At 45.3% G+C, this 26,827-nt stretch overlaps 2 protein-coding genes across 8 annotated transcripts in view; one reads left to right on the top strand and one right to left on the bottom strand.

Moving 5' to 3' along the window:
- Smyd1 (SET and MYND domain containing 1) overlaps window positions 1-10,931 on the top strand; it is a 54,027-nt gene extending 43,096 nt beyond the window's left edge. For 3 of the 6 annotated variants that reach the window (XM_063285776.1, XM_063285775.1, XM_017592535.3), the window contains 3 exons: window positions 4,117-4,280; window positions 5,723-5,891; window positions 6,736-10,931. In XM_063285776.1, the coding sequence (XP_063141846.1) occupies window positions 4,117-4,280; window positions 5,723-5,891; window positions 6,736-6,894 (492 nt within the window). In that variant the 3' untranslated portion in view covers window positions 6,895-10,931. Of the gene's footprint in view, window positions 1-2,527; window positions 2,621-4,116; window positions 4,281-5,722; window positions 5,892-6,735 lie in introns of all 6 variants that reach the window. The other 3 variants (XM_039107313.2, XM_006236632.5, NM_001106595.1) reach the window with 2 other exon arrangements.
- A 4,161-nt stretch (window positions 10,932-15,092) lies between these two features.
- Fabp1 (fatty acid binding protein 1) lies at window positions 15,093-23,910 on the bottom strand. 2 transcript variants are annotated; one of them, XM_063285516.1, is made up of 6 exons: window positions 23,633-23,910; window positions 22,464-22,558; window positions 18,768-18,991; window positions 17,141-17,313; window positions 15,824-15,916; window positions 15,093-15,213 (listed from the first exon to the last, which is right to left on the bottom strand). In XM_063285516.1, the coding sequence occupies exons 3-6, from the start codon at window positions 18,832-18,834 to the stop codon at window positions 15,163-15,165; spliced, it is 384 nt and encodes a 127-aa protein (XP_063141586.1). In that variant the 5' UTR covers window positions 18,835-18,991; window positions 22,464-22,558; window positions 23,633-23,910; the 3' UTR covers window positions 15,093-15,162. The 2 variants fall into 2 exon arrangements, with proteins under 2 accessions (XP_063141586.1, NP_036688.1); NM_012556.2 differs by lacking the exons at window positions 22,464-22,558; window positions 23,633-23,910 and having other exon boundaries at window positions 15,096-15,213; window positions 18,768-18,872.
- Between the last annotated feature and the right edge of the window lie 2,917 nt (window positions 23,911-26,827).

Genomic DNA, 26,827 nt, shown 5'->3' with positions numbered 1-26,827 from the left:
GTATTCCTTACCTCATATACCAAACCTAACGTATTCCTTACCTCACATATCAAAACCTAATGTAATGGGCTTTGGCCAGATCACTAGACTGCTTGGTTTATCTAAGCCACATGAGTCGAGTGTTGAAAAAGAGCTGAAAAAATCTCTCACATTTTCCTTTTGATCAAGATCAATAACTATTGGGTACATGCTAAGACACATAGAAAAGTCTGAATGTCTGTGGCCATAAGAGTCCTCTTAGTAAGTGCCAGTGGCCCCTGGAATTCTTGGATCAAGTCCTCAGGCTTGAGACAGGATCTCTTGTAGTCCAGATTGATCTTGGAGCCTTGATCCACTAGCCTTCCCCCTCTGAGGTTCAGGGCCTACGGCATGCATCGCCACAGCTGGGTTCTGTGTTTCTACATCAGTGACTCAGATGGAGACAAATACAAGGCCTGTGGACTATGTAGTTGACTTGAAGCAAAGCATTTTAGACAGCAGAATCCCAGTCCAAAGTTCCAGAGAAAACACATGAGGGGTCAATGTCTATTTCTGCTCTTGAGTTCAAAAGCCCAATAGTGAGCCAGACTACCAAGGACAAGGTGGTAGCAAGGTTCTAAACCTTAGTCATCAAAGTGTGACAAGGGTGTTGAAGAGATGGCTCACTGGGTAAGAATGCTTGTTGCTCTTCCAGAAGACTTGAGTTTCATTCTTACAATCCAGGTTGGGCAAGGAGCTCACAACTGCTGGTGACTCCAACTTCCTGGAATCCAGTGCCCTCTTCTGACCTCTACACACACACACACACACACACACACACACACACACACAGAGAGACAGAGACAGAGAGAGAGACAGAGACAGAGAACGGGGAAAAAGGCCTACTTTAGGTTGCATAAACCTATTTAAAAATTACTATTTAAAATGTGTGTGTGTGTGTGTGTGTGTGTGTGTGTGTGTGTGTGTGTGTGTGTGTGTGTAGTTTAAATGGAGTGATGCAATTTTGGATGATAATGATCCCCCCTCAAAAAAACAAACAAAACTGTGGACTGTCTAACAAAACCCCCAGTGCTAACTTGAGGTACAGGGGACCTGTGTCTCAGTTGTTGATCAGGGATGTCCAAGAGACTCCCAGACAATACAGGCTAGTGCCACTGGCCTGGGTTGCCTCCCAGCACTTGAAGGTAAGACCCTCTTTCAGAAGACATCACACACAGCAGAGACAGGACTTGGAGGAACTGAGCTATAAGCATCTTTCCTGGGGACCGGCTCTCACAGTATTGAAAGGTGACACTCTACCCACATGAAAGTCTAAAAGCCACAATGATGACTGGCCAATAAGAGATCCTCAACGATGTGAGAGTGACAGCTTTATCTTGGCAGTGAACAACAGATGTCTAACCGGACTTAAGGCCCAAGCATGGTAGGAATTCATGCCTGGCACTGTAACCTAGCAAACTACCCATTGCTGAAAAGGTCATGGAACCTACTACTCTCCTAAACCCATAAAACTTCTCACTGTATTCTAAATAGTGATGCTTTTATGCATAGATAAGTGACGTTTTCACTCCTCATCAAAGAAGCTTCTCTTTGCACAGTCTATGACAGAGATCCCGAACTGGTCAAAATGCACAGGATAAGTGACCATGAAGTGACCAAGTGATACACCCACAATGCAGTCCCTACACCCAAGCTCAGGGGGAATCACAGAAAGGGGAGCAGAAAGATTGTAAGAGCCGGAGGACCAAGATGCCTGCTGTGAGAGAATATCTTCTAGACACAACAGGGAAGCCACACCCATGAAATCTCAGCAAAGCGGTTGCCTAGGCAAGGCCTGAATAAGTACAATAGTCAATACACCATTCCCAGTGTGGACAGGGGAACTCTCACAAGGCCCCACCCCTAAATGAAAAGCTACAGGTAGTCAATGGCTGCAGAGAGAGGGAGAATCAATTTTCTCCAGGGATGAGCTTCCTGGTAAGTTCTTCAAGTGGTCATCCTTAACGTGTGTATGTGTGTGTGTGTGTGTGTGTGTGTGTGTGTGTGTGTGTGTGTGTGTGTCTAGGTGTGTCTGGGTGTGTGACAGCAGCACTGAGAGGGAGTGGGGGACCATGGGAGAGATTGAAATAGGAAAAAGGGATAGAAATGAAGTGACTATACAGTTCTCATGCGTAAAATCCTCAAAAACCAAAAAGCTCTAAATTAAGAAAGTGAGAAAAAGAAGCATGAGGAAGCAGTTGGCAAAGACACAGGGGTCTTTAGCACACTTAGAGAAATGAGGCATTCGGAATTCCGGGGGACTCTGATCCTGCATTACAGTGAGCGAATCCATTACAGTGAACATCAAAGACGCAGATACTCAAAGAGAGTTTACTTTTGTTTCTTTTTTGGTAGTAGTGGGATTGAGCCTTGGGCCTTACACGTGCAAGGCAAATGCTCTACCAAGGAGCTACATTCCCGGCCTTCTGGTGCTTGGAGATAAAATGGGGTGCCCCCACCCCCCGCCTCTAGGAGGTGATCTCAAACTGGATGTCCCTCTCTGTCCCAGCCCTCCCAGGAGGTGGTGAAGGAGATGACACAATTCTCAAAGGATACACTGGAAAAAATAGACAAGGCTCGCTCTGAGGGTTTGTATCACGAGGTGAGAGCACGTTTGATGAAGGGTTGTGGTGGGGAAGAGGGTGGAGAGTGAGGAGGGATGAGAAAAGGGAGGCCACTGAACAGGTTGCCCTCCTGGGAGGCCATCTCTCTCGTGGCCTTCCATCTCACCATCCATTAGGGACATATTCTCACTAAGTGCTGAGCCCGATGAGATCTGGCCCAGGAGAGCAACGGCCGCTGGGTCCATGTGCTAGGGGTTGAGGGGAGTGCCTGTGACCTCAGAAATGGAAGAGTGGACAGAGTGGCCTACTTGCTTTTCCATCACCGAGGATATGCCTCTTACACCCTGTCGCTGCACACTGGGCGTTCAACTTCGGCTGCTGAAGCCCCAAGGCTTCTCATCTAGCTGTGTACTATACTCACCTCATGCCCCTCCTACAGCCAGGACAACTCCTCTAGCGTCTCCTCTAGAGGAGTCAAGGTTCCCTAGCCTCCACAGGTCTCCCATGTGCAGCTAGGTGGTCTGCAGAGCTACTGCTGGGTTCGCTTTCGGAGACAAGGTCTTTGTGTGTAGTATAGGCTGGCCTTCAACTCCACCTTCCCAAGTGCGGGAATCACAGCACATACCATCATACCTGAGAAGTTAGTCTCAGCAACTTGGAAGTTTATTCTTATGTCTTGATGTCTAAGCTTGGATCTGTCCATTCTGAAATGGCGCAGAAGCACCATGAATCAGTTTCCTCCAAGCTCCTTATGCAGCTTGGATGAGCCAGGTATGGCTGTTACTAGAATATGTTAATATGGTAGTTAATTTTACCTCAAGTTGGCATCATTTTCTTTCTTTTTTTCCCTCCTCCTTTACTAATTCGTCCATTGCACATGTATGAGCCCTTACTAGGGCGACCAGTGTCAGGCATTCTCCTTAGCCCCTGAGTTCTGTCAGAGGGGAGGAAGACATGACATCTAAGTGTTACGCATGGTAGGGAATCTATGACAAAGGCGTTTGTTAGGAGCCACACCAAGGGGAGGTGTCGGCCCATGGGCTCCATTCCTCTGGTTTCTCCCCTCTTCATTTCTATCCCTCAATAATATCAAAGGCTGATGACCAATCCTTGAATACATAGCTCTTAGGGGTGGGCACTTACCCAAACCATAGCAAAACATTTACTCTGTACACACACATACACACACACACACACACACACACACACACACACACACACACACACAGAGAGAGAGAGAGAGAGAGAGAGAGAGAGAGAGAGAGAGAGAGAGTTGACACATGCATGTAGTTTCCACAGCTCTGCTGTCCACTGACTGAAAATTCCTCTGTTGTGTCATTTTTATACCCCACATCTATCCTTTCCCATGCCTACATCTTAGCCACGCAGGCCATTTTGATGGTTCAAACCACAAACCTTGTTTTTATTTTCCACCAGGTTTCAAAGTGTGATCTAGTGTTGTCTTGCTGTTCTGTCTGTCAGTCCAGACATACTCTGGTACATTAGTGATGGATGAAGCTGTGTCTCCCTCCAGGTTGTGAAGCTGTGTCGGGAGTGCCTGGAGAAGCAGGAACCAGTGTTTGCTGACACCAACCTCTACGTGCTTCGGTTGCTAAGCATTGTGTCAGAAGTCCTCTCCTACCTCCAGGCCTTTGAAGAGGCCTCCCATTATGCCAGGAGGATGGTGGATGGCTACATGTAGGTGATGGTCCTGAGTCTCAGGTAGTTCCCCGGAAACCCTCTGCTCCGGGGATGCCAAAGAGATGGCACACATTTGACTCTTCCCCTTATACCCACAAGTGGTATCACCTGCAAGACATAGTCATGGTCATGCTTCTTCTTACAAATGAGCCTTTTATCATGTCCCAAGTAATAATGATCAAATAATGATGTAAGACCTGCTCCTCAGATGAAGCTTGGTTGTCATCTCTGGTCTGTTTGTGTATACATTCCTTACTTGTCACTTGAGCCTTGTCTTCTGCCTTTGATTTTTCTAAATGAAACAATTTTAAGTGCTTGGACAGTATTTTATTCTCCCTTTAATAAGCTATGATCAATCTTTAATGCATAGGTCTTGGGCATGGGCATTTATTCAGACCATAGCAATATATTTACATTGTGTCTATATTTATATAAGTATACATGAGTGTACATATATACACAAAATAATATTGTGCAGATATACACATATGTTCATAAGTTCTCACAGCTCTTCTATGATGAGAGAGGCCATTCTTGCTTATAAATTATAGTATGTTGCTTTCTTATTCCCTTCCACCAATGTGCTCTCTTGCCTTCTATGTTCATATTATCGTAGGCATTTGTGTTTCTGGTCAGATGAGTAAGTTGTCATAAGAAGGCTTTTCTTTAGAGGATGCTGCTCATTAAAAATGCAGGTACTCTGTCAGCATGCTAGGAAGGAGCCCTTCTAGGAAAAGAAAATATAGTGCAGCCCCAAGAAGGACATTAAAGTTATATTTCCCAGCTTCCTTTCATGTTCCCCAGAGAACTGGAGGTGCTCCAGATGGTACCTGGCTCAGAGTACACCTGTGGCCCTCTCTGTCCATGAAGCATTGACTTGGTGGTCCAGGTCAGATTCCCAACTCTCCTGACCTCACTGTGTAGAACATTAGTCAGCTCTATGTATTTCAATACCCCATGGCAAGCTGCTGGTGCCTTACATCACTAGTGGGAAGTCTAGACAGACTTGATGCATAAGAGTACTGGCTTTGGTGTCATGTCTGTCTGCTGTGACAGAATACCCAGAGAGAAGCAGTTTAGAAGGGAAAGGATTTACTTTAGCTTACAATTCCAGGTTACAGTCCAATCATTGCTGGGAAGCTGAAGTCACAGCACACCCACAGGAATGAATGAATGTAAGCAAGCTTGCCCTCACTTTGTCCTCTCCACTCATACAAGATACAGGATCCTCAGCTCATGGGATGGTGCTATCCACAGGCCCTCAAGACAGTCACCCCAAACATACATATAGCCTCAACTGAGACTCTTATCCCAAGTGATGCTAGATTATGTCAAGGTGACAATGGTAACCACCAGAGTATGTTAGGAGTTATCCTGTGTTCTACAGATGTGAGGACGGTTGGGATAATGAGTCAGGATTACTTTCTGTGCCTCTGCAGGAAACTCTACCACCATAACAATGCCCAACTGGGCATGGCTGTGATGCGGGCAGGGCTGACCAACTGGCATGCTGGTCACATTGAAGTAGGGCACGGGATGATCTGCAAAGCCTATGCTATTCTCCTGGTGACCCATGGACCCTCCCACCCTATCACCAAAGACTTAGAGGTAAGTAGCATCCTGGAGGTGGGCAGTCACTGTCTTGTTAGAAGATTTCTTAAGATGGGAGGCCTGGTTCATCTGGACTTTGCCTTGTGGAAGTCTGTAGACTACTACTAGACCAGAAAGAAACTTAGAATGCTTTAGCCCACCCCCTTGATTAATATGAAGAAACAGAAGCCCCATAGAGGGTAGTTCTCTGTTTATAGCCATCTGGTGGTTTGATGGTAAGGTCAGAGTTGGCTAATTTTATATCTAGTATATTAAGCTTGTCAATGGCAGAGTCTCTGTCAGTCTTACCACAGTTTCCTGGGCCTCTGAACACCTAACTTTTTCTGAATATTCCCAGAATGGATATGTGGGACAACAAGGACTACATTGCATGTTGTACACTATAATCTTCCCAACCTGCTGTAAGGTACAGAGAAATCTTGCCATCTCTTGGATGGTGAAACAGGGGGCTGAAGGGGTCAAGTCACTTTGTTGACATCCTACAACCAGAGAGTTTAGAATCCAGGATTCAGATCCAGGTACCCAGCTAATAGTGAGAAGAAGCACTTTCTGCTGAAATCAACCCTTTGGCTACTGTTTCATGCGTCCAGCTTCCTCTCTCTATGATGCTAGCCATACTGCTACACCATCTGCTCATAATAGTGTGCATGCGTACACGCACACATGCTCGCGCACACACACACACACACACACACACACACACACACACACACACACACACACGTTTCTGAAGGGATAGAGTTGAATTTTACTGACCAGGGGGTCATTTATCCAAAGATCCCTCATAACTGTGTCTTGGGAACTTCTTTTTATCAGTGCTGTATCTATCTGTGTCCCACAGGCCATGCGGATGCAGACAGAGATGGAGCTGCGTATGTTCCGCCAAAATGAATTCATGTACCACAAAATGCGAGAGGCTGCCCTGAACAACCAGCCCATGCAGGTCATGGCTGAGCCCAGCAACGAGCCAGCCCCAGCTCTGTTCCATAAGAAGCAATGAGGACCTTGTTGGAGGGTGGGGGCATTGTGGCTGCGGAGCTGAGGAAATTACTACTCTGTGTCCCCCACCGCCATTTTGGTTCAATTCAACTCAGCTTAGTTCTCTCTCATTTCAGACCAACTCTTTCTCTATGTGTCGGGTGCTAGATTCCACCGTCTATTTAACAAGGAAGCCCCAAATATACTTCGGCTAGAAAGAAAAATGTAAACAAACAAGGTACAGCATAATAGTAAATGCCACGGTGCACTCTATGGAGAGGGGTTCAGAGGAGGTGAGTGTGTGTGAGTGAGTGAGTGTGTGTGAGTGAGTGTGTGTGTGTGTGTGTGTGTGTGTGTGTGTGTGTGTGTAAAACACCTGAGCTAAGAGTGGCAGGTACCTAGAATCTCAGGTGGCTGCTTGTTTCTTTGTGCAGGGGTCTCTGGGGCTGCTGGTTTCATCTACAGTTACGAACATTTAGGGTTCTGCAGACTGGGATGGGTGATGATGACCTGTATCCTGAGGCTGGGACTGTTCTTGGCCCTTTGAGATCTACTCAATGGTGCCTAGAAAGAGGTAGGGATCTTGGGATCCTGTGGTCTTAATTTCCTAATCCAAGTTGAAGCATACTTTTAGAATAACTCTAGAACACACAGAGAAGGAATTTTTCCCTTCCTGGTCCTACCCACCAAGTCTGTATCTCCTTGTGATGTTGAAGGAAAGCTGAGGTTTTCCTGGCCATTGACTTGTAGGAGTAGGGAAGGCTTTTCAGGGTAAAGCTGACGGTGTGTGTGCCTGGCAATGACGGACCCTCAGAAGCAGTGTGTAGGGGTTTTGATACTCAGCAGTCTGCCTCAGCCTAGGCTTCATCATTGGCCTGATGAGGCTCTACCCATCATATCGAGTGAATGACAGTTCCTCTGCTTGATGCCTTTATCCTGTCTGTGCTCTGGGGGCTTCTGCCCTTAGGAGAAGGCAGTCCACACGACCTAGGAACTCATCATAAGTGTGACCAGTTTGTTCTCCTTTGCTTAGAGGCTGACTTCTGACTGAGAGATGAAGGTCCCAGAATGGCCTTTTAGTTTCTGGAATTCCAACTTTCTCACCAACATGGAGGGAGACCATGAAGTAAATTCCTTTAGTAGAAGGAAAACTTCTACGAAGCCTTGTGCTATCACTGACCCCAGACCTCTAACACCTTGAAGTCCTATGGTTCCCACTAAACTGCAATCTGTCTAAAGTGTTAGTTCCTCTGTCCCCAACCTGTCATCCCAGAATAGTACCCTGCCTGCCCTTGAGCCCTGCCCTGCGGCTGAGGCCTGGGATGTGAGCACCTCTTTGTGGAATATTAGCACTGACCCTTGGTTCTTTTTGAGGGTTAGTTCTTCTCTAGAAACTTCTATGAAGACTGACAGTTGTTTCAGGCTTAGAGACAACACCAACAATCCCCTTAAGAATCGTGCCAGTGACTCTGAGTCACCATTCTTCTTCCCACAGAGACCCTGCTCCAGACCCGGTCATTTTTTGTCATAGTTGTCTGCCCACCTTGTCCATTATTGCTTCTCATCTTCCTACAACCTGTTTCTTCAGAATGGATCACTGTGTGTTCCTCCACCTTTCTCAGAACCGTAGACTGGGGTCCCCTTCTCAGAGCTATCCTGTCGGCTGTGGTCCCCCTCTCTCACTAGCCACCCTCTGTTCCTGCTCTGGGCCTCTTGCTTTCCAGTGCCTTCCAGACCTTACTCCATTATCACCCTTTCCATCCAAGGCCTTGCCATCCTCCCCCGACTAGGCTTCTTATCTTTTTCTTTCTTTCTCCCTCCCCTCTTAGTTTTTTAAGACAGGGTCTCTCTACTTCGCCCTGGATGTCCTGGAACTCACTCTATAGACTGGGTTGGTCTCGAACTCACAGAGGTCTGCCTGCCTCTGCCATGAGAGTCCTGGGAGTATAGCCACTCACTACCACTGCCTGGCACCACTGGCCTTCTTTAATGACGCCAATTAGCATGCCAAGGACCCTTGGATCGCCACCTTCACAGCTGGAGTTCTCTTCAGACTTTTCAATCTGTCTCCCCTCTCTTCCCATTTCTTCCCTAACCCACTGCACACCGCCTTCCATGTTTGCCTCTCCATTGAAACGACTCCTTTCTAGTTCCGTACGCTAGCCAGCTTCCCTGTGTAATACAGCCCAAGCTTGGTTTCTGTGACTCGGTTTCTTTGTGATGAGCCTCTGATGTGGTCTCTCTGGCTTTCACTGGTCTTGTTTCTCCACCTGACCCTGATACGCTGAAATGTCCCTGAGTTGACTTTGTCCTTGGTTAATTCTATTCTTGTTCTGCACACTCCTAGCGTGAATTTAGGTGACATTTTATGTAACGACTACATTGAGGCTTCTGGTTCTCAGGTTTGTTATCTGATCTTACATCTTGAGCTCCAGCCCCTCACATCTTCCCGGGCGCTCTGCAGGTGCATCAAAGTCAGTATGCTCCATGAGACCCCAGTATGAGGTCTCCTAACACTTTGTCATTCTCAGAACAGCACCCAAGATACCACACCCTCCATCATGTTGTGGGCTCCTGAGAGCAGGGCCACATTCCTTCATTCATCTTCCTGTCTCTAGAATAGATCCTGGAACACAGTAGGTGCTCAATTAGTGTAAATTGAGTGAATAAATGAAGGACATGTTTATCTCAAAGTTAAGAGATGCACAACTGTATATTTGAGTATCTTATGTTATAGCACTCAGCAAAGTCCAGCAAACCATCTCTGGATATGGGACTTTCTTTCTGATAGTCTTTCCAGAGAAGCTTGATGCTATGGAATTTCCTGTGGTGATAGGGAGGGCTTTCATCTGCGAGGTCCAGTTTAGTAGTCATCAACAGCATGTGACGACTGAGACTAGAAACAGCTTAAGGACATGAAAATGTTATTTTATTTAGTTTCAATTCATTTAAGTCTAACTAGGCAAGATGGCCAGTGGCTGCTAAATTAAACTATAATTTAATTAATTGTTTTAAAGAGCAGTTTCTTCATAGCTATCCTGATACCACACTGTTACCTTCTTCCTGCCTCAGTTTCCTCAACTCTCCCTCTGCCTAAGTTGGCAGCTGAGTTTTTACACTTGATCTTAGCCAAAAGGCCGAGAAGCGATTGCAGCTGAGTTTTTAAAAGGCTTATCTTATACAGACTGTAGGATAACACCAGACCCCAGCAGCGTTTAAAGAGAACTCGTTAGTGTTACACTGGTTGAGACCACATTTCTCCTGGGGTTTCCATTTTTCTCATTAGAAAGGTAAGGGGTGAGTTGTGGTGGGTTGCGATGGACTGAAACTGACTTTATCTGCTTTGTGGGCCAACTGTGCACAGGTCTGCCCAGCATCCTGCTCACTGATTGGTAACTTGCAGTTGGCCCTAATAGGACTGTGAAGACCATACTCAGTGTCTTACGCTTAGAACACGTATATAAACTTACAAAAAGGGAGCAACAGAGTGGATCCTTAGAATGTTAAAGGAGTCTTGGCTTAACTGGAGACTGTACTTGCAAACCTTTATCCCCGAGAGCCACAGTAAACATGCTTAAGAGTCCTACACACCGGGGTTGGGGATTTAGCTCAGCAGTAGAGCACTTGCCTAGCAAGCGCAAGGCCCTGGGTTTGGTCCCCAACTCCGAAAAAAAGAAAAAAGAAAAAAAGAAAAAAAAAAAGAGTCCTACACACCAACCGCACCATGAAGGCATCTGCATCTTCACTAAAATGGGGTGGCTCTGGTTCCACTAATCAGACATAGTTGTTCCCTGGTGACTCTCTTAGGGACTGCCTCTCTAAAGATCTGAGGAAGAAAACTATGGCTAGAACTCCACCATGGCCAGAAGGATTTTCCTACAAAGCACTTTATCTGCAGAGTGTAAACCTGTCATTAAGCACCTGCTGTCTGCTGGGTCAAGTTCAAACTCCTTTCCAAAGTCAAAAGATTCTCTGCAGATAACTTGGCTCTGTCTCGGTCTCCTCTCTTGTATGCCCTTTCACCTTACCTGCTCACAAAATAAATACCCTTGGATGCTCTCAGGCCTCCTGCGATTCTTTTCTGATGTGGGACACTAGACAATTGTGGACGCTCAGCATGTATGTAAGAACTGATCAGGACCAGCACGATGGTTCAGTGGCTGAGAGTGCTTACTATTAAGTCTGACAACTTGAGTTCAACCCCTAGATCCCATGGAGTGGGAGGAGAGAACATAAACCTACAAGTTGTCTTAGCTTCCACAAGTGCACATGGCATCTGCACATCCCCTTCCCCAAGTAAGTAATTAAAATGTAAAATAAATAGATAAACAAACAAATATATAAAAGACAAAGTACCCAGAAAGTCCATCTGCAGCCACCTTGCCATGCATTGTGGGTTGGGGAGGACACCCAGAGGCCTGCCCGTCCACAGTGGGAGCCACTGTGATGTGTGCAAGTATGTAGTAGACAGTGTATGCACACATATACAATAAATAAATCTTACCCCCAAAAGGGTAAAGGCGGAGAGAACTGTGAGTTTCCCATCATGCACCCAACTCCCACTCATTCCCTAGTCCCTTTATATCTGCCCTCCACCCTTACAACCTTCCCCCAAAAGAAAACAAAAGACAGGAATAAAATAATAAAAAATAAAGCAAAATATAAAACCATCTCGTCGTGGAAGCTGCAGTGTATCACAGCGTATCCCATTGTATTCCCTTTTGTCCACACATCTTTACTTGCAAATGTTCATTGCAGGATCTCCATAATACAGGGCAACAACAGGATATGTGAGAGGAGTGCTGCTGAGGACCAGTATTGATAGAGTAGCAGAAGCCAGAGACCTTGAACCAGACCAGTGACTCACTGCAATGAACATTTGAGTATACTGTTCCTGTCCTCACACACACCAGAAGAGGGCAGCAGATCTCATTACAGATGGTTGTGAGCCACCATGTGGTTGCTGGGGATTGAACTCAGGACCTCTAGAACTAGAGTAGTCAATGCTCTTAATTGCTGAGCCATCTCTCCCGCCTTCCTTAACCCTTTCAAATCACTTTCTTTACTCCAATGTGGGCAATTGTGAAAAAGAACAGGAAGAAAATCAAAAGAAAGGAGAAAAAGGAAACAGCTATTTTGTGGACATACTTAAGAATGTACATTAGCCAGGAAAGTGTTCTCACAGGATGAGTGGCCCCTGCTGGTGAAATGCCCATAGTATAGGGAAAAGGCTGTGGTATTAGCATGGGTGTGTGCTCACATGCTGGTGTGTGTGCTCACATGCTGGTGTGTGTGCTCACATGCAGGTGTGAGTGTGCATACAAGTGTGTTGGGGGTGGGGAGTGAAGATAGGATGGACCAAAGGAAAACCGCAGAGCCCATCAACAGCTGTTTGTTCAGGCACTAAATTCTCTGGGCACCTGTACAAAATCCAAGTTCAGCATCTCCCAGGGCAATAGTTCCTCAACCCAGAGCTAGTCTCAGTGCAGGACCGTGGTAGGAGTCATTTTGGGAAATGTTTTGCTTTATTTTGTTTTTGTTTTTTGAGACAGGGCTTTTTTGTGGAGCCTGGCTGTCCTGGAACTCGCTCTGTAGACCAGGCTTGCCCTGGGCTCAGAGATCTGCCTGCCTCTGCCTCCTGAGTGCTAGGATTGAAGGCGTGCACCACGACTGCCTGGCTCATTTGGAGGGAATTCTCTCTGATCCCTAGAAACTTTGCTGAAAACCCTTTGAACTATTTTTCCTAGCTTCAGAGTCAAAGAGCTTAGTTGTCATTTGTTGACAAAGCAAGCCTCTTTCCCCCTATAGGACACTCAGCTTGCTTTCTTTGTAATGACAGTTTCTGTCAATGCTGTGAATATCACAGTGTTCCAGCTCTACTCTGTTGCTATGCCCAAAACCACAACAAAAGGGAAAAATGGTTTATTTCAGCTTACAACTTCTAAGTAACTGTCAATCAGTGAAGGAAGTCAGGACAGGAACTCAAGGCTGGAACCTAGAAGCAGGAACTGAAGCAGAGGTTCTGGAGGAACGCTGCTCACTGGCTTGCTCTCTCTGGCTTGTATTCAGCCAACTTTCTTATACGACACAGACTCACCTGCCTAGGGATTGTGCTACCCTCCGTGGGCTGTGTAGTTCCAATCATCACCCAAGACGATTCCCACAATTATGCATGTGGGCCAATATGATAGAGGCAGTTCTTCTGTTAAGGTTTCTTCCCAAGTAAAGTTTGTGTCAAGTTGATAACAAAACCAGTATATACACCCACTGGCCACCTGACACCACCCCCAGGAAACTGAGAGTAGCATTTGCTTTGCAAATCATCTCATGGCTCCTTTCAAATGCCACAAGAGAAGAAATTGAATTATGTGTTTTATAGGAGCGGTAACTATGATCCAAAATCATAAGCCAGTTAGCTCAACTATATTTACAAGCCAAATACTTCCTAAATCACCTCCGCATCAAACAAATAAATGCAGAAAATTGGTTGCCTGTAAAAGAGTCAAACAACATAAATTATGTAAAAAGCTCTCAGCCTCCTGCTTCTGTCCCCATGTCCTTTGGTGTACTGGTTGCCTAGAGGCTTCGTCCTCAGCTCCCATGGATGCTGTCTACTTCCTGCTTTAACAGACTTTACATGAAGGATATTATATTGTTAGTATTGTTGTAAAGTTTATGTTGGTCAAGGTGGTTATAGGCATTTGGGAGATGGAGCTAGGGGGATCAAGTATTCAAGGGTTTCTTCACTTACATAGTAAGTTGAAGGCCAGCCTGGAATATGTTTTTCTGTAATTTTCTTTGTGTTAAACTGACATCATCATTTATAGATAATTTTAAAAAGCACGGATTTACAACACCTACTTTAATTCCCCTTTTCTTCCTTTTTAAGTATTAGTTTTATTTTAATCTCTCTCTCTCCCTCTCCCTCTCCCTCTCTCTCTCTCTCTCTCTCTCTCTCTCTCTCTCTCTCTCTCTCTCTTTCCTGCCTCTCCCTCACAACTCCCTCCCTACTTGTGTGTGTGTGCGTGTGTGTGTGTGTGTCTGTGTAAACACAAGTGTAGTTTCCCACAGAGACCAGCAGAGGGCATCTGATCCCCTGGAGCTAGGAGTTATGGGTGATTGTGAGCCTTCCTAATTGGGTACTGGGTCTAAACTTGGGTCTTCTGCAAGAACAGTGGATGTCTGAGCTATCTCTCCAGCCCCCTCTACTCTTCTTTTCTATGCATGAGTAGGGGGGGTGTCATATGCATTTTATGGCATGTATGCGGGGTCAGAGGACAACCTTGGGTACTGGTTCTCACGGTCTACCTTGTTTGAGACAGGTAGCCCATAAACTGGCCCATGAGCTTCTAAGGATTCTCATCTTTGCCCCCCTCTTCCTGTGGGGATGCAGAGACTAGAAAGATGTGTATGCCCTCTGTTGGGCTTTATGCTGGTCTCAGATAGCAGCAATAATAATGTTTCCAAATAAGGCCACATTCTGAGTGGCTGGGCAATAGGATCTCAATGTGTGGATTTCTGCTGCTTGCTGTTAAACTGATATCAAGCCCCTACTTGTCTGAGACAAAGTAGTATTCAGGGGTTTGCTTCCATTTTCTGCTTTCTGCTTCTGCCCATGTTGTGGGAGGAATTACACCTGTCCCACGTCTGTACATTAAGCCCTCCAATAAAAGAAAAAATGTTAATTTGGTAGTTGAGTGCCCAACCTTTTAGCGCTTGTCCATTGGTAGATGGACATTTGTGGCTGAGCTCATGGCAATGGCTCCCCTTTTGCCTGTTTGGTCTTCCAGATTCCTGTCCTTATGCAGGGAATCTCCCAGAGTCCTGCGCACGCTGTCATTCCAGCTTCTTGCCCATGTGGCTGGCAGGGAAAAGGTACACTGCATACTCTATAGTCCTGGTCACTCTTGACATTCCTGTCTAGGACTTATAAATTAGAAATCTGTATTCAGGCTGAGATTAAACCACAGATCTGACCATATAGAGGATGCATACAGATTATAATTAAGAAATTATAGGTGACCAAGGATATCTGAAAACAATGGGGTTTGGGATATACTCAGTGATAGAGCTTATGCCTCACATGTGTGAGACCTTGGGGTCAATTCCCAAAACATGCACACACACACACACACACACACACACACACACACACACACACACACACTCGCCAATTAAATAAAAACAATAGCACCACAATGAGAAATCATCAAGGAGAAATTATTTCAAAACAGAGGTAACTTTATTGTATTAATTTTATACTGTAAAAGAATATGAAATACAGCCTTGTCTAAATTCTCTTGCTGACTCTCTTGTAGACGATGTCACCCAGTGTCATGGTCTGAAAGTCAAAAGAGGTATTATGAAATATTTTCTTGAGGATAAATTGTAAAACATACAAACAAAAAATAATCTCCCCAAATAGGCCCAAATGTGCTAACATTAAACAACTTGAAAATTTCCCATTTTTCTCCTGGAGCAGTGAGACACCAGGTGAATTAGGAAAGGGTGTCCCTTCCTCAAGATGCTGTTATTCTGTCTGTCAGGAAATCACCCTGATATTCTGCTGTGGTTTGACAAGAGCAGGTGTCCTGAGTGCCAATCCTCAGGTCTATAGTGAACAGACTCCCCTAGGGCTTGAGTAGTGAACAGCTGTGAGATTAGCCTGAGATAGACCCAGGTGAGGAAACCCTGACGCTGTCATCTGACCAGCTCTCCTGGTCGTTGCCTTAGTCTCTCCATTTAGAAAAGTGTTGTTCAATAAGGTGTCTATCAACTCTGTGGTACGTAATGGATCCTCTTAGGTAGCGGAAGACATTGACTAAAGGCAAGGGAGAGAGTCAGGTCTCAGGACAGAGGGTGGAGAGTGGGAGATGGCGTCTGGCTAGCCCTCATCCTTTATATCCATCCACCTCAAGCACTGGGGTGGCAAGACCAGAGTGTCAACTTACATTGGTGATTGTGTCTCCATTGAATTCAGTCACGGACTTTATGCCTTTGAAAGTTGTCACCATTTTATTGTCACCCTCCATCTTAACCACTGCCTGCAGGGAAGACAGATCGTGGCCCATGAGCCAAGGCCTGGCAATGAAGCTTATGAAGTTGGATCCCTACATGGTATCAACTGACAAGGAATCAAATGTCTTGTCAGTCTCCAGTTCTCTAGCGCTAAATGGAAATAAGGTTTATTAATGAAAGAAAATGTCAAGCCTACCTAAGGGGTTCAGCCTTGGGGGGAGAAATCCTAAAATAAAATTTAAAAAAAAATCCCATTTCTCAAGCTTATGGAGGGAGGAGGTAGCTTAACTCCAATCCTCAGCACCCGGGGGTATTCAGTTCATTTTGGTGGCCGTTGGGTCTTTTTTATTGTGGTGCCGATTCTAAGCTGAATACACCAAGACGGTGGTAAATAGAAACAGTGCTGTGGCTGGGCACAGTGCTTCAGGTTTTCCAGCATTCATGAGGCAGGAGCGTGAGATGCTGAGTTTGAGGCCAGTATGGGCTACATGGCAAGATGCTAAGGGTGTTGGGGGGAAATAATAAAAGGAAAGGAAGTAAGAGAGGGATGGAGGGAAGACACCTAATCAAGAGCAAAGGACATCAGCCAAGATTAAATATCAACCTCTACAGTGGGCATTGAAAAAGGGCTGTGGTAGAACCCATGACACCTCAACCCTCGTCATGAGCCAATCAGAGAATCCCTGCCTGCCTGCTCTTCTCCTTGGCATGTAAAAGAGGCAGAAATGAGAGTGACCCTAAGTGCTAAAGTGCCTCCTGCTGAATCTGAGGCACAAAGCTGCCTGGAAGGTAGGGACAGAGAACAGACGCACAGTCCACTGGCTACCCTGGGCTGTGCAGGCTTCACAGGAAGGAGCAGATGATGGACCCACAGCCCCTGGATCTTATCACCTGTCCACTGCTCACCCAGCTCACAGACAGAGACATTGCTGCCTGGCACCATCTTCCAGAGGAGGTAAAACTGCCCTGGCTCAGATAAAGGTTTTCACTGACACTGATTTGCCCCAGTTTCAGGCTCTCCTTGAAGGACTCTGAGAGCCAGGAGCACTGTACCTGGGAGACCTGGAGACTGAGGAGCCTGTTCTGTGCCCCTTTCCCCACATCCTCCATAGTGAGAGCCAAGATGCCCATGATCCCTGGGACAAGTCTATTCTCAGAATCCTCTGAGTCTTCTGCTGAAGTAGTTTAGTGACATGGTCTCTGTTAGAAGTTTCGGGAAGCAGACTGTGGACAGAGGTGGGACTACATACCTTGACCTTTTCCCCAGTCATGGTCTCCAGTTCGCACTCCTCCCCCAAGGTGAACTCATTGTGGATCACCTTGGACCCATAGGTGATGGTGAGTTTGACTTTCTTCCCTTCATGCACGATTTCTGACACCCCCTTGATGTCCTTCCCTTTCTGGATGAGGTCCTCAGGCAGACCTGTTAGAGACCATGCAAAGTTAAACACTGGGGGAACAGAGACCCCACTCACTCTATGGTTGAGGGTGACCTTGAATGTCTGATCCTCCTGCTTCCACATCCTTAGTGCTAGGGTAGCGGTCATGTGCCATCATACCTGGTTTATATGGTGCAAGGGATTGAACCCAGGGCTTCATGCATGCTAGGCAAACATTCTACCAACTGAGCTACATTCTCAGCCCATTGGTTCGTTTGTAGTAAGGACCCTTTCCTCTGTGGCTCCCTGCTTCTTACTCATTCTCTCTCTCAGGTCCTCCCTTCTTTGGGGGCCTTGCTCTTAGAGTGGTAACACTTCATCCTCCCGAATGTTTATCTTCCAAAATAAATTACTCCTAAATCCATAGGGAAGCTATGAATGATTAGGCCATGCACAAAGTAGGACCATGCCAGGTAAACTTGCTGTGCCCTCTGGAGTCAAGGCTCTTGGGGCATAATGTACAAAAATCCTTTTCCCTAGAAAAGGGCTTTGCAGATTTCAGAACTAATCTGTGCTTTTACATGAACAGAGGTTCATGGGAACCATGGAGTTCACAGAAAGAGTGGAGAGTCCCCTGCACAACTAAGGAATCCTCAAATTCATGACTGTGACTTGTCTGAGAAAGAAGCTGAGTCCTGGGGTGACCTGAGTATCCTTTCCTGCTCTTGCTGTCCCTCATCTTTTCCCTGTTGGTACCCTCCTTTGTCCTGCTTCACCCTCTGACACAGGGCTCTCTGTCCCAGGCTCAGCCTTCACCACCACAAAGTCTCCCCCTAAACCCCTGCACCCTGGGAGACATAGAGTGTTCAATAGGGTCCCTGGGACCCAGCACCTGCTTCTAACTCTAACTCAAACACTCTCTAAACTGTGATCTTTGTCACAGATACCTCACCTTTCTTGTCCCCAGACACCTCAACTGTAAAATGGGAATATAACAGTGGCCAACTCAGTTTTATGGTGAGTATTTACTGTGGGCACTGCATGGCAATGTCTAGTATAGAGTCATACATATTAGGGTAAACTTCATAACATTTATCTCCAAATAATTGGTCAGAATTGTAGCCCCATCTGTCTCCCTGGTATATGTACAAGCATGGTGCTTGAGATATGGTTGGCCTTGAATAATGATTGCTAAAAGAATATGAACAAATGGGTAAGTGAAGGAACAAGGTCTTAGAATAAATAAAGTACCAGTGGACACATACTTCAAGTCAGTTCATACTCCAGTTCAGGGCTATTTCCACTTCTCTGGGTTAGCCTTGTTCAGTAGGGAACAGGACAAGTACCAAGAGACCAGGAGAGTCACTGGATAACTCCTCTATTTGGTATACCCTGGACCCCTCCTCCCACCTCAGCATCAGACCTTGACTATCTGCTGACAGAAGGGATAGCCCCTCATTGCCATTATATCAGCTTTGGGGTTTCGTTCAGCACTCACCCATCGCCTTCATGAAGGGCTCAAAGTTCTCTTGGCTCTGCACTTGGTACTTGCCGGAGAAGTTCATGGTGGCAATGAGGTTTCCTTTCCACAGCTGACCACAACAGCTCTGTCTGCCAGGCCACCCACTGTTGGCTATTTTATAAGGGGCTTCTTCCTCCTCAAATATAGGCCATAGGTCAGTGATTGTCGATTTCTTTATGGCCAGGATCAAACATTAACTCCTGAGAGCAATGGTCAACGATAAAAATCAGAATGGGCAAGGCAGAAGTTTGTTCTAATTCAGCAAACATTAGTGAGTCCAATCAAGGGCAAAGCTCTCTGTAAATGGTGCATTTTTGGTGTCTTATCACCGCTCATGAAATAAGAGTGCATACATGAAATGTATGTTGACAGATGTATATATGTGCAACAGACATGTGAATCACATCTCTAGCAATGCATACATGCATATATACCTATGTGTACATATGTATGTGTTTATACATGTGCACACTTGTATATGTAATATATTTATACACATGTAGCTACATATACATATGCACATATATAAACACACATGTATATGTGCATTACGTGGAGAAAAATACCTTTGAACTCAAAACCTTTTCACGTAGCCTTATGTTTATTTCTCAATTTTTCTATTATTATACAAACATAATTTTACATATATTTTATCAGTCCCTAAAGCTGTTTTGTATTCTGAGAATTCTTTCTCAACGATTCTGGGCAAGCCTGAGTTCAGACAACCCTTCCCTTTGAAGGCACCTACTGTCAGCAGGTGTAAGCTGTGTAAAGCAGCAGTCTGAAAATTTAGATCACTTTGTCTGGTAGAGCCAAGAAAAGAAAGATGGCATTACCTGCTGACTTTGCCCCATCCCTGCCTCAAAGCCAGGAACAGGGAAGTAGGATGATACAGGGACGTTCGGCCTAACTAGAACTGGCCTTGGGGAAAGGCCATAGGGATGCTTCCAAATATCTCTGATGTTCTTGTTTGTCATGGGGAGCAGAGTTGTGTTACCCGGTGCATCTTCACCTCTCCAGTTCCTGCATCGGAGGCAGCTCTCAGCAAGGGCCACCTGACAGCCTATTTCTCCTCTGTTTAGACTTTAGTATCAGCCTCTTCACTCCCAGCCGTCAGCCGTCCATCCTCTTCTCTACCTTTAGGCTACATAGACTGCTATAAGTCAGAGCCCAGGGTATGCCATGCCTCCGTTTTAAATTTCTAATGGTCCTTATTGCTCTAGCAGGGACAGGTCCTGGATGGTGTGGAAAGTCTGTGGCTACCGTCCTGACTGTGATGACTGCTCTCACTAGAGCGTGTACTTTGTTATCAGAGACTTTCAATTTTGTCTTGCAAAGTGACTGCCATTGTCTAAACATCTAGTGAGACTGGTAGTCTCGTCAAAACCAGCCTAGTCATCCCCCCCTTTCTCTAGAGGTCACAGGCACAGGTTAGCTGAAGGTGTCAAAGGTATCCATTCCTCTATGCTTGAATTAGTATCTCTCTGCTCTTTTCCCATCCTCCAGCTGCCTGCCTCCCTGTAAATTCTCCCAGAATTTGTAACATTTCTACTCCCATTCCACTTCCTCCACTCAGCTGGGCTGGCTTCTACATTCTTCCTCACTGTGTTCCTTCCTTGGGATTCTCAATAGATGGCACACGGAATGAGCTCAATCAGTGATAGTTCAGCAAAGAAAACTCCATCAAAAGATAACAAGGCCATAGCTCTTGGGGTGCAGAAGTAGTAGGAGATATGGAGTAGTCAGATCAGCAAGTCAGTCCTGTAATCAGTGAATCATATGAGTTCTGAAGCCAGGGGACAGGAGGGCACGTATGAACGTGTGCCTGTGCGTGGATGGGTGTGTACCTTATGTGGCTGCAGCTTGGCTGACAGGCCAGGGAGACAACTGTGAAAGGGATGGAAATTGTTGCTCCAGCCCTGAGAGCCCACCTCTCTTTTCCCATCCTCAGTGTTCTTTCTCTTTTCTCTGTAACTCTGATCTGTCATCCCAGCCTGTGCTAAGCCCGTGGAGACAGATTTTGCAGGGAGTCCTCTCTGTTCCTGGCCAGTTCCCTCCCACTTGAATCATAATCGCCAAAATGACAAAATGCTTTGGATACCCAGCCCTGCAGCAGCTTCCCACTACATCTAGAAATTTGTTGGGTTCAAGTGTCTGCCTCTAGGCCATATAGTTCTGGTAGGTGGAAATGAGAGGGAGGAATTTGAATTGATGAGAGCTCATGTTAAGTACATCAGTGGCTTAGGAAGACATCTTAGGACCATGCCAATAGTACAGTACAGTAGGGATGTACACTATCACCTTGATCACACAAACTCCCCAGAACCTCTGCAGTTTGCTGCTTCTGATCCGGCCGATGATTTTCTTGCACAGAAGACCACAAAGGCCTGCAGGGGAATCAAAGGGACCTTCGAGGCTGCAGGCAGTGCTCCAGTGACTGCCAACCCTGCTGCCCTCTTACTCAACACACTACACTCAAACAATCAAGTGAACGAACAGAAATAAGAGAAACCAGTGAGGGTTTAGAGCAACAAGCCACTAAGATACCTCCAGTGGGCAAAGCAGGGGTCCCAAGAAGGCCAGCGCTGATTCTGGTGCTAGTTCTTTACCTCAGACTGAATCTACCCTTGTTTTAAACCCTTTCCTCCTCCTTCAAAAACTTCGAGGATGGAGTTGTTGGGCTGGGTATATGGCTCATAGGCACAGGTGACCTATGCACATCTGATAACCATGCAAGAGTGGAGCCCTGTGAAACAGCTATGACCATTCCTGAACTCCCTTCACTATATCTGTCATTGAGAGCCACTCCCACTGGAGTGTGAGGTCAATGAAACCTGGGACTTGGTGTTTCAGTGTGCCATGATGAGTACACAAACCTCAAACGCTGGATTTGTGTGTTCACTGCAGACCATAGGAGCTTCTGCCCCTCATTCAGCCCTTTTCATCTACCACCTGTCCAAAGAGCTAGTCCAGCATGGTAGCATACTAACTAACTAATAGAAGAGCTAGTCCAACATGGTAGCATACTAACTAACTAATATAAGAGCTAGTCCAACATGGTACAATACTAACTAACTAATAGAAGAGCTAGTCCAACATGGTACAATACTAACTAACTAATATAAGAGCTAGTCCAACATGGTACAATACTAACTAACTAATATAAGAGCTAGTCCAACATGGTACAATACTAACTAACTAATATAAGAGCTAGTCCAACATGGTACAATACTAACTAACTAATATAAGAGCTAGTCCAACATGGTACAATACTAACTAACTAATATAAGAGCTAGTCCAACATGGTAGCATACTAGCTAGTATGCACATGGTGCTTAAAATAACAGCTAAAAGGTAGAAATGAAGGAAAGGAAGAGGGCAGAAAAGAGGGAAGGGGGAAAGCCTAGGATCTTTGCGGTCTACCACCAATGAAATAATCACCAAGGTAATAGTGATAGAGTCATGCACCCAGCAAGTTCTTATGTTGGGAGGATCTGTGGGGAGTGCCCTTTATATAGTGTGCTACTCCATGCACACAACTGCCTGTGTAAAAGCAATACCTGGCATATAAAAGTCTCACACACAGGTATTCCCTTGATTATAGATGTCAAGATGCAGCTTTCTGGGGCCTAAGATAGACATGGGAAGGAAGGCATGAAGTTTCCTACGTACAGCAAGTCAACATCAATCCCAGAGGTTGGGGGCAAGTCAACATCAATCCCAGATTTCTCTTGGAAGGTCTGAGTCTTGGGTAGCTTTTCTGGAATCTGAGGAAGAGAAGGACACATGAACTCTATAACACAAGTTCTATTGGAACTTCTGCTTGGCCTCTCACTCCCTGTCTACCCCATTTAGGAAATGCCTTACAAATGGGGACCAACTCTGGGGACATGAGGCTGGTCCAGGGCCTGGCACAGCAGATGAAGATGCTGCAGACTTCTAGACTGACAGGAAGGAGACAAGTAAAGCAGGCTAGGAGAATACTATGACCATACCTGCCCCTAACTCACACCTCAGACATGCCCATCTGTGCACAACCCCAGTGACTTTCTTAAGTCACGATTTGAGGGAGATGAGTGAGAATTCAAGTCACAGAGTTACTAGCTATTTCAAAAAGCAGTACCGTGAGGCTCACACCTGTAATCCTAGCAATTAGAAGGCAGAGGCAGGAGAATTTCCTTGAGTATGAAGCATACCTGGGCTACATAGTAAGTTACAGGCTTGCCTGGACTACACTTTAAAAACCTTATCTCAATAAAAAAGTCAGGGCTGGAGAAACAGGTCAATGGTTAAGAGCATTTGCTGCTCTTCCAGGGGACCAGAGTTCAGTTTCCAGAACCCATGCGGCTCACAACACCTGCAACTCTAACTCCAGGGGATCTGATGGCCTCCTCTTGTCTCTGTGGCCACCTGAAAACATGCATCATAAACTCACAAAGAGACATATACAGAGTAAAAATTAATAATAATAATAATAATAATAATAATGTCACAATCATGCATAGTTTTAAATAAAAGTTAAATGACATATCCCACCTACTCACTGAATAGACACATAAAGAGACCAAGATCACCCACATTGACAAAGTTCAAGAGCAGCAAGAAACAAAACAAACAAATATACAAAAAGAAAACCCAAACAAGCAAATATACAAAAAACAAAACAAAACAAGAAAACTTCCAACACCACAGGCACAGCTTTGGATTTTGGTCAAGTCAAAGGTGCAGTCTCCTCTTCCCTCAGACCTGGGCTACAGAAGGAACAAGCTTGGGTTAAGGCACTGATCTTCCTTAAGCCTACTAACCATCCACGAGCCTCTTCAGGGCTCTATTTCCCTTACCTGTTATGCTCATAATATTCTTTGACTGGAGGAAACCATTGAGTCCTGTGAGAACGGGAAGCTCTAATTACAGAGGGCCAGGACACTTTGTACCTGCCAGCTTCTTTGTGAGGGGTCACTGGTCTAGGACCCAATTATAAGTTCATCTCTTGGCTTGGTGGGGGAGGGGGGTCTTCTTTCCCATTACTATGGCCTAGTGGGTAGTGTCTCCAGTCCTAGGTTTGCTGATAGTTCAGCTGAGTCTTACAGGCTTGAGCCCCAGGCTTTTGCTGACAGGCCATGTGGACCCAAGCTGCCAGTCACTTGAGTTCTGGTAACCAGCACAAATGACCTAGCCTGATCTCATTGCTTTTCAATGAAGCTTCTAGTTTCCCCAGAGTTCCTAGAACCTGGAGTGGGGGACAAGTTCATGTGAAAACTGTTAAGGTTCAACTGTCAGTGTCCAGCCAGGCTTGGGGCAAACTAGTAAGTTCTTTAAAGAATTTCCCTGCAGCTGGGTATATTTCTGGGTGACAGTTGTTTGCCTAGCGTGCACAAAGTCCTGGGTTCACTCTGAATTTCCCTATGCCAACCACGTGGAATTCCCTTGTGGCAGCTACATTCTGATCTGTCTTAACAGACCATGGGTGCTAAGGGTGCTGTTGTTTTGTTTTTTAGAAATCTATCTTCTGAATGAGATAACGGTTGGGGGGCGGGGAGTCATAACAGATGCCAAACAACAATTGAAAATGGCTGGGGAGATTCACCAAGGTGATAGCTGTGTAACCCTGACAACCCGAGTTCAATCCTTGGAACCCTTGTTAAAACTAAACAAACAGTGCTGCTGTGCGCACACCTGCAATCCCAGAGTTCCTAGGGAGACATGGAAGGTGGAGATAGGAGGATCGTGAAGTTTCTCTGCCTGCTTCCAGGAGTTCACAGCATAGCAGCAGGATGCCCCCTAGTAAGGTGAAAGGAGAGAGCCAACCCCTGAAAGCTGTGTTCTGAGTTCTACATGCATGGCATGGTTCACCTCCACATACATAAAAACAAGTAAATAAGTAACAAATAAACGAACAAATATTTTTTAAAAACACAGGCAGTAGTGTACACTGTGAAAGGAGCTATAGAGCAGGTGCACTCAGTGTGGAATCCATAGAAAGTAAAAGGTTTTGAACCCACGACAACCAAAAATTAATTCAAAAACCAAATGTGTATCGAGTCTCAAACGTTTCTGGCATAGGTTAATTGTTATTTCAGGGAATTTTTTAAAGCTTCATATTAAGGACTGTACCCAGGGCTTTACACATGCTAGACAAGAACTCTACCATTGGGCTATAATCCCAGCCTTGGTTCTGAACACGTGACAGACGCATTTGCACTGAGCATGCTGTCATGTCACTAAATGCCAGAGAATGACTGCCTGAACCTTGGCTCAGGGTCCAAACTATTACATGTTAATGAGGTGGTTTGAAGAGGAATGGACTGTATAAGCTCATGTATTCACGTGCCTACTCATCAGGAAGTGGCACTACTTGAGAAGGATTGGGAGATGTGGCCTTTTTGGATGTGGGCGTGTCACTAGGGATGGACTTTGAGGTTTCGAAAGCCCATGCTAGGCCCAGTGTCACCCGCTTCCTGCTGCTTGTGGAACCAGATGTAGAGCGATCACCTACTTCTCCAGCGCCATGTCTGCCTGTGTGCTGAGGTACTCCCCACCATGATGGTAATGCCTTAAACCTGTGAAACTCTATGGCAGCCTCCGTTAAATGCTTTCTTTTATAAGAGTTGTCTTGGTCATGGTGGGTGTCTTTTCACAGCAGTAGACACTAGCTGAGACCATTATGAGCACAGTATTTTGACTGTGCAGACTAAGCTTTCTGTTCTTATAGAAACATCGCAGCTTAATTACAGAAAGCAGAGATAATATTTTCCTAATGCCATCTTTAACATATAGGTATTAAGGTAGTATATCTTTTGATTATATTGTGTTCAGATGTTTGATTTTTTTAAAATTCCTGTCTCCATTGCTGACACAAGTTTATTTCTTAAAAAAAAATCATTCAGTAAATTTTGAGCTGAACAGAACTTCCAACTTCTCAAATGGTCCTGTATGCACTTCTGCCATTTTGTATGATGCATTTATGTGAAGTCATATTTTCAGCATTGACCACTCTAAAATCAGAATTCTGATCAACTCTGAAACATGTTACAGTATCTATACCCCATGGTGTCAAAAATTCAGTCAAGATTTATTTATGTAAAAATAAACAAGCACATTCATCTTATTTGCATGCAAATTTGCTTCTTTCTCCAATAAATGGTAAACAGTATAAGTATTCAGAGAAATATTTTAAAGTGAATTTCTTTTAGAAAGTTTAATTTCACTTAGTATTTGTTATTTGTGGGGTGTGTGTGTGTGTGTGTGTGTGTGTGTGTGTGTGTGTACACACGTATGGTGAGTTCCCACGTGCCATGGTGAGTATGTTGAGGTCAGAGGATAACTTTGGGGAGTGGATGCTGTCTTCCTGCTGCAGGTTCTGGGGATTGAACTCATGTTGCAAAGCTTGTGTGGTAAGTGTGCCTCTCTCCAACTGTTGAGCCAACCCAACCACCCCAAAGTAAATGTCTTTCTTTTTTTAAAAAGGATGCTTTATGGCAGAAGCCATTTAGGAAAGACTAAGGCAAGCAAGTGAATTTTCTTGGCATGGAACACTGTTTTCACTGCTATGATGGTAAACTCTGAATTTCAGGGCCTTCAGAGATCTCATCCGAGTATCGCTTCTCACTGCGTATATGCCTGTCTGTCACTATTACACAGTCTTATGATTCCTGGGCACTAGCCCCCTCCATTGGGCAGATTTTCTGCAGACCAACATGAAAATGTACTCTTTTTTTTAAATTGGATATTTTTTTAAATTTACATTTCAAATATTATCCCCTTTTCCCAATTGCCTGTCCATAAAACCCCTATCCCATCCAACCTTCTTCTATGAGGGTGTTCCCCTCCCCAGCCACCTCGTTTTCCTGCACCTCACACACACTCCCCTACAATGGGGAATCCAACCTTGGCAGGACCAAGGGCTTCTCCTCCCATTGGTGCCCAACAAGGCCATCCTCTGCTACATATGCAGCTGCAGCCATGGGTCAGTCGATGTGTAGTTTTTAGGTGGTGGTTTAGTCTTTGGGAGCTCTGGTTGGTTGGTATTTTTGTTC

This window comes from Rattus norvegicus, chromosome 4, assembly GCF_036323735.1.
Source record: "Rattus norvegicus strain BN/NHsdMcwi chromosome 4, GRCr8, whole genome shotgun sequence".
NCBI classification, from domain to species: Eukaryota; Metazoa; Chordata; class Mammalia; order Rodentia; family Muridae; genus Rattus; species Rattus norvegicus.
This window is presented reverse-complemented; position numbering and strand designations above follow the sequence as displayed.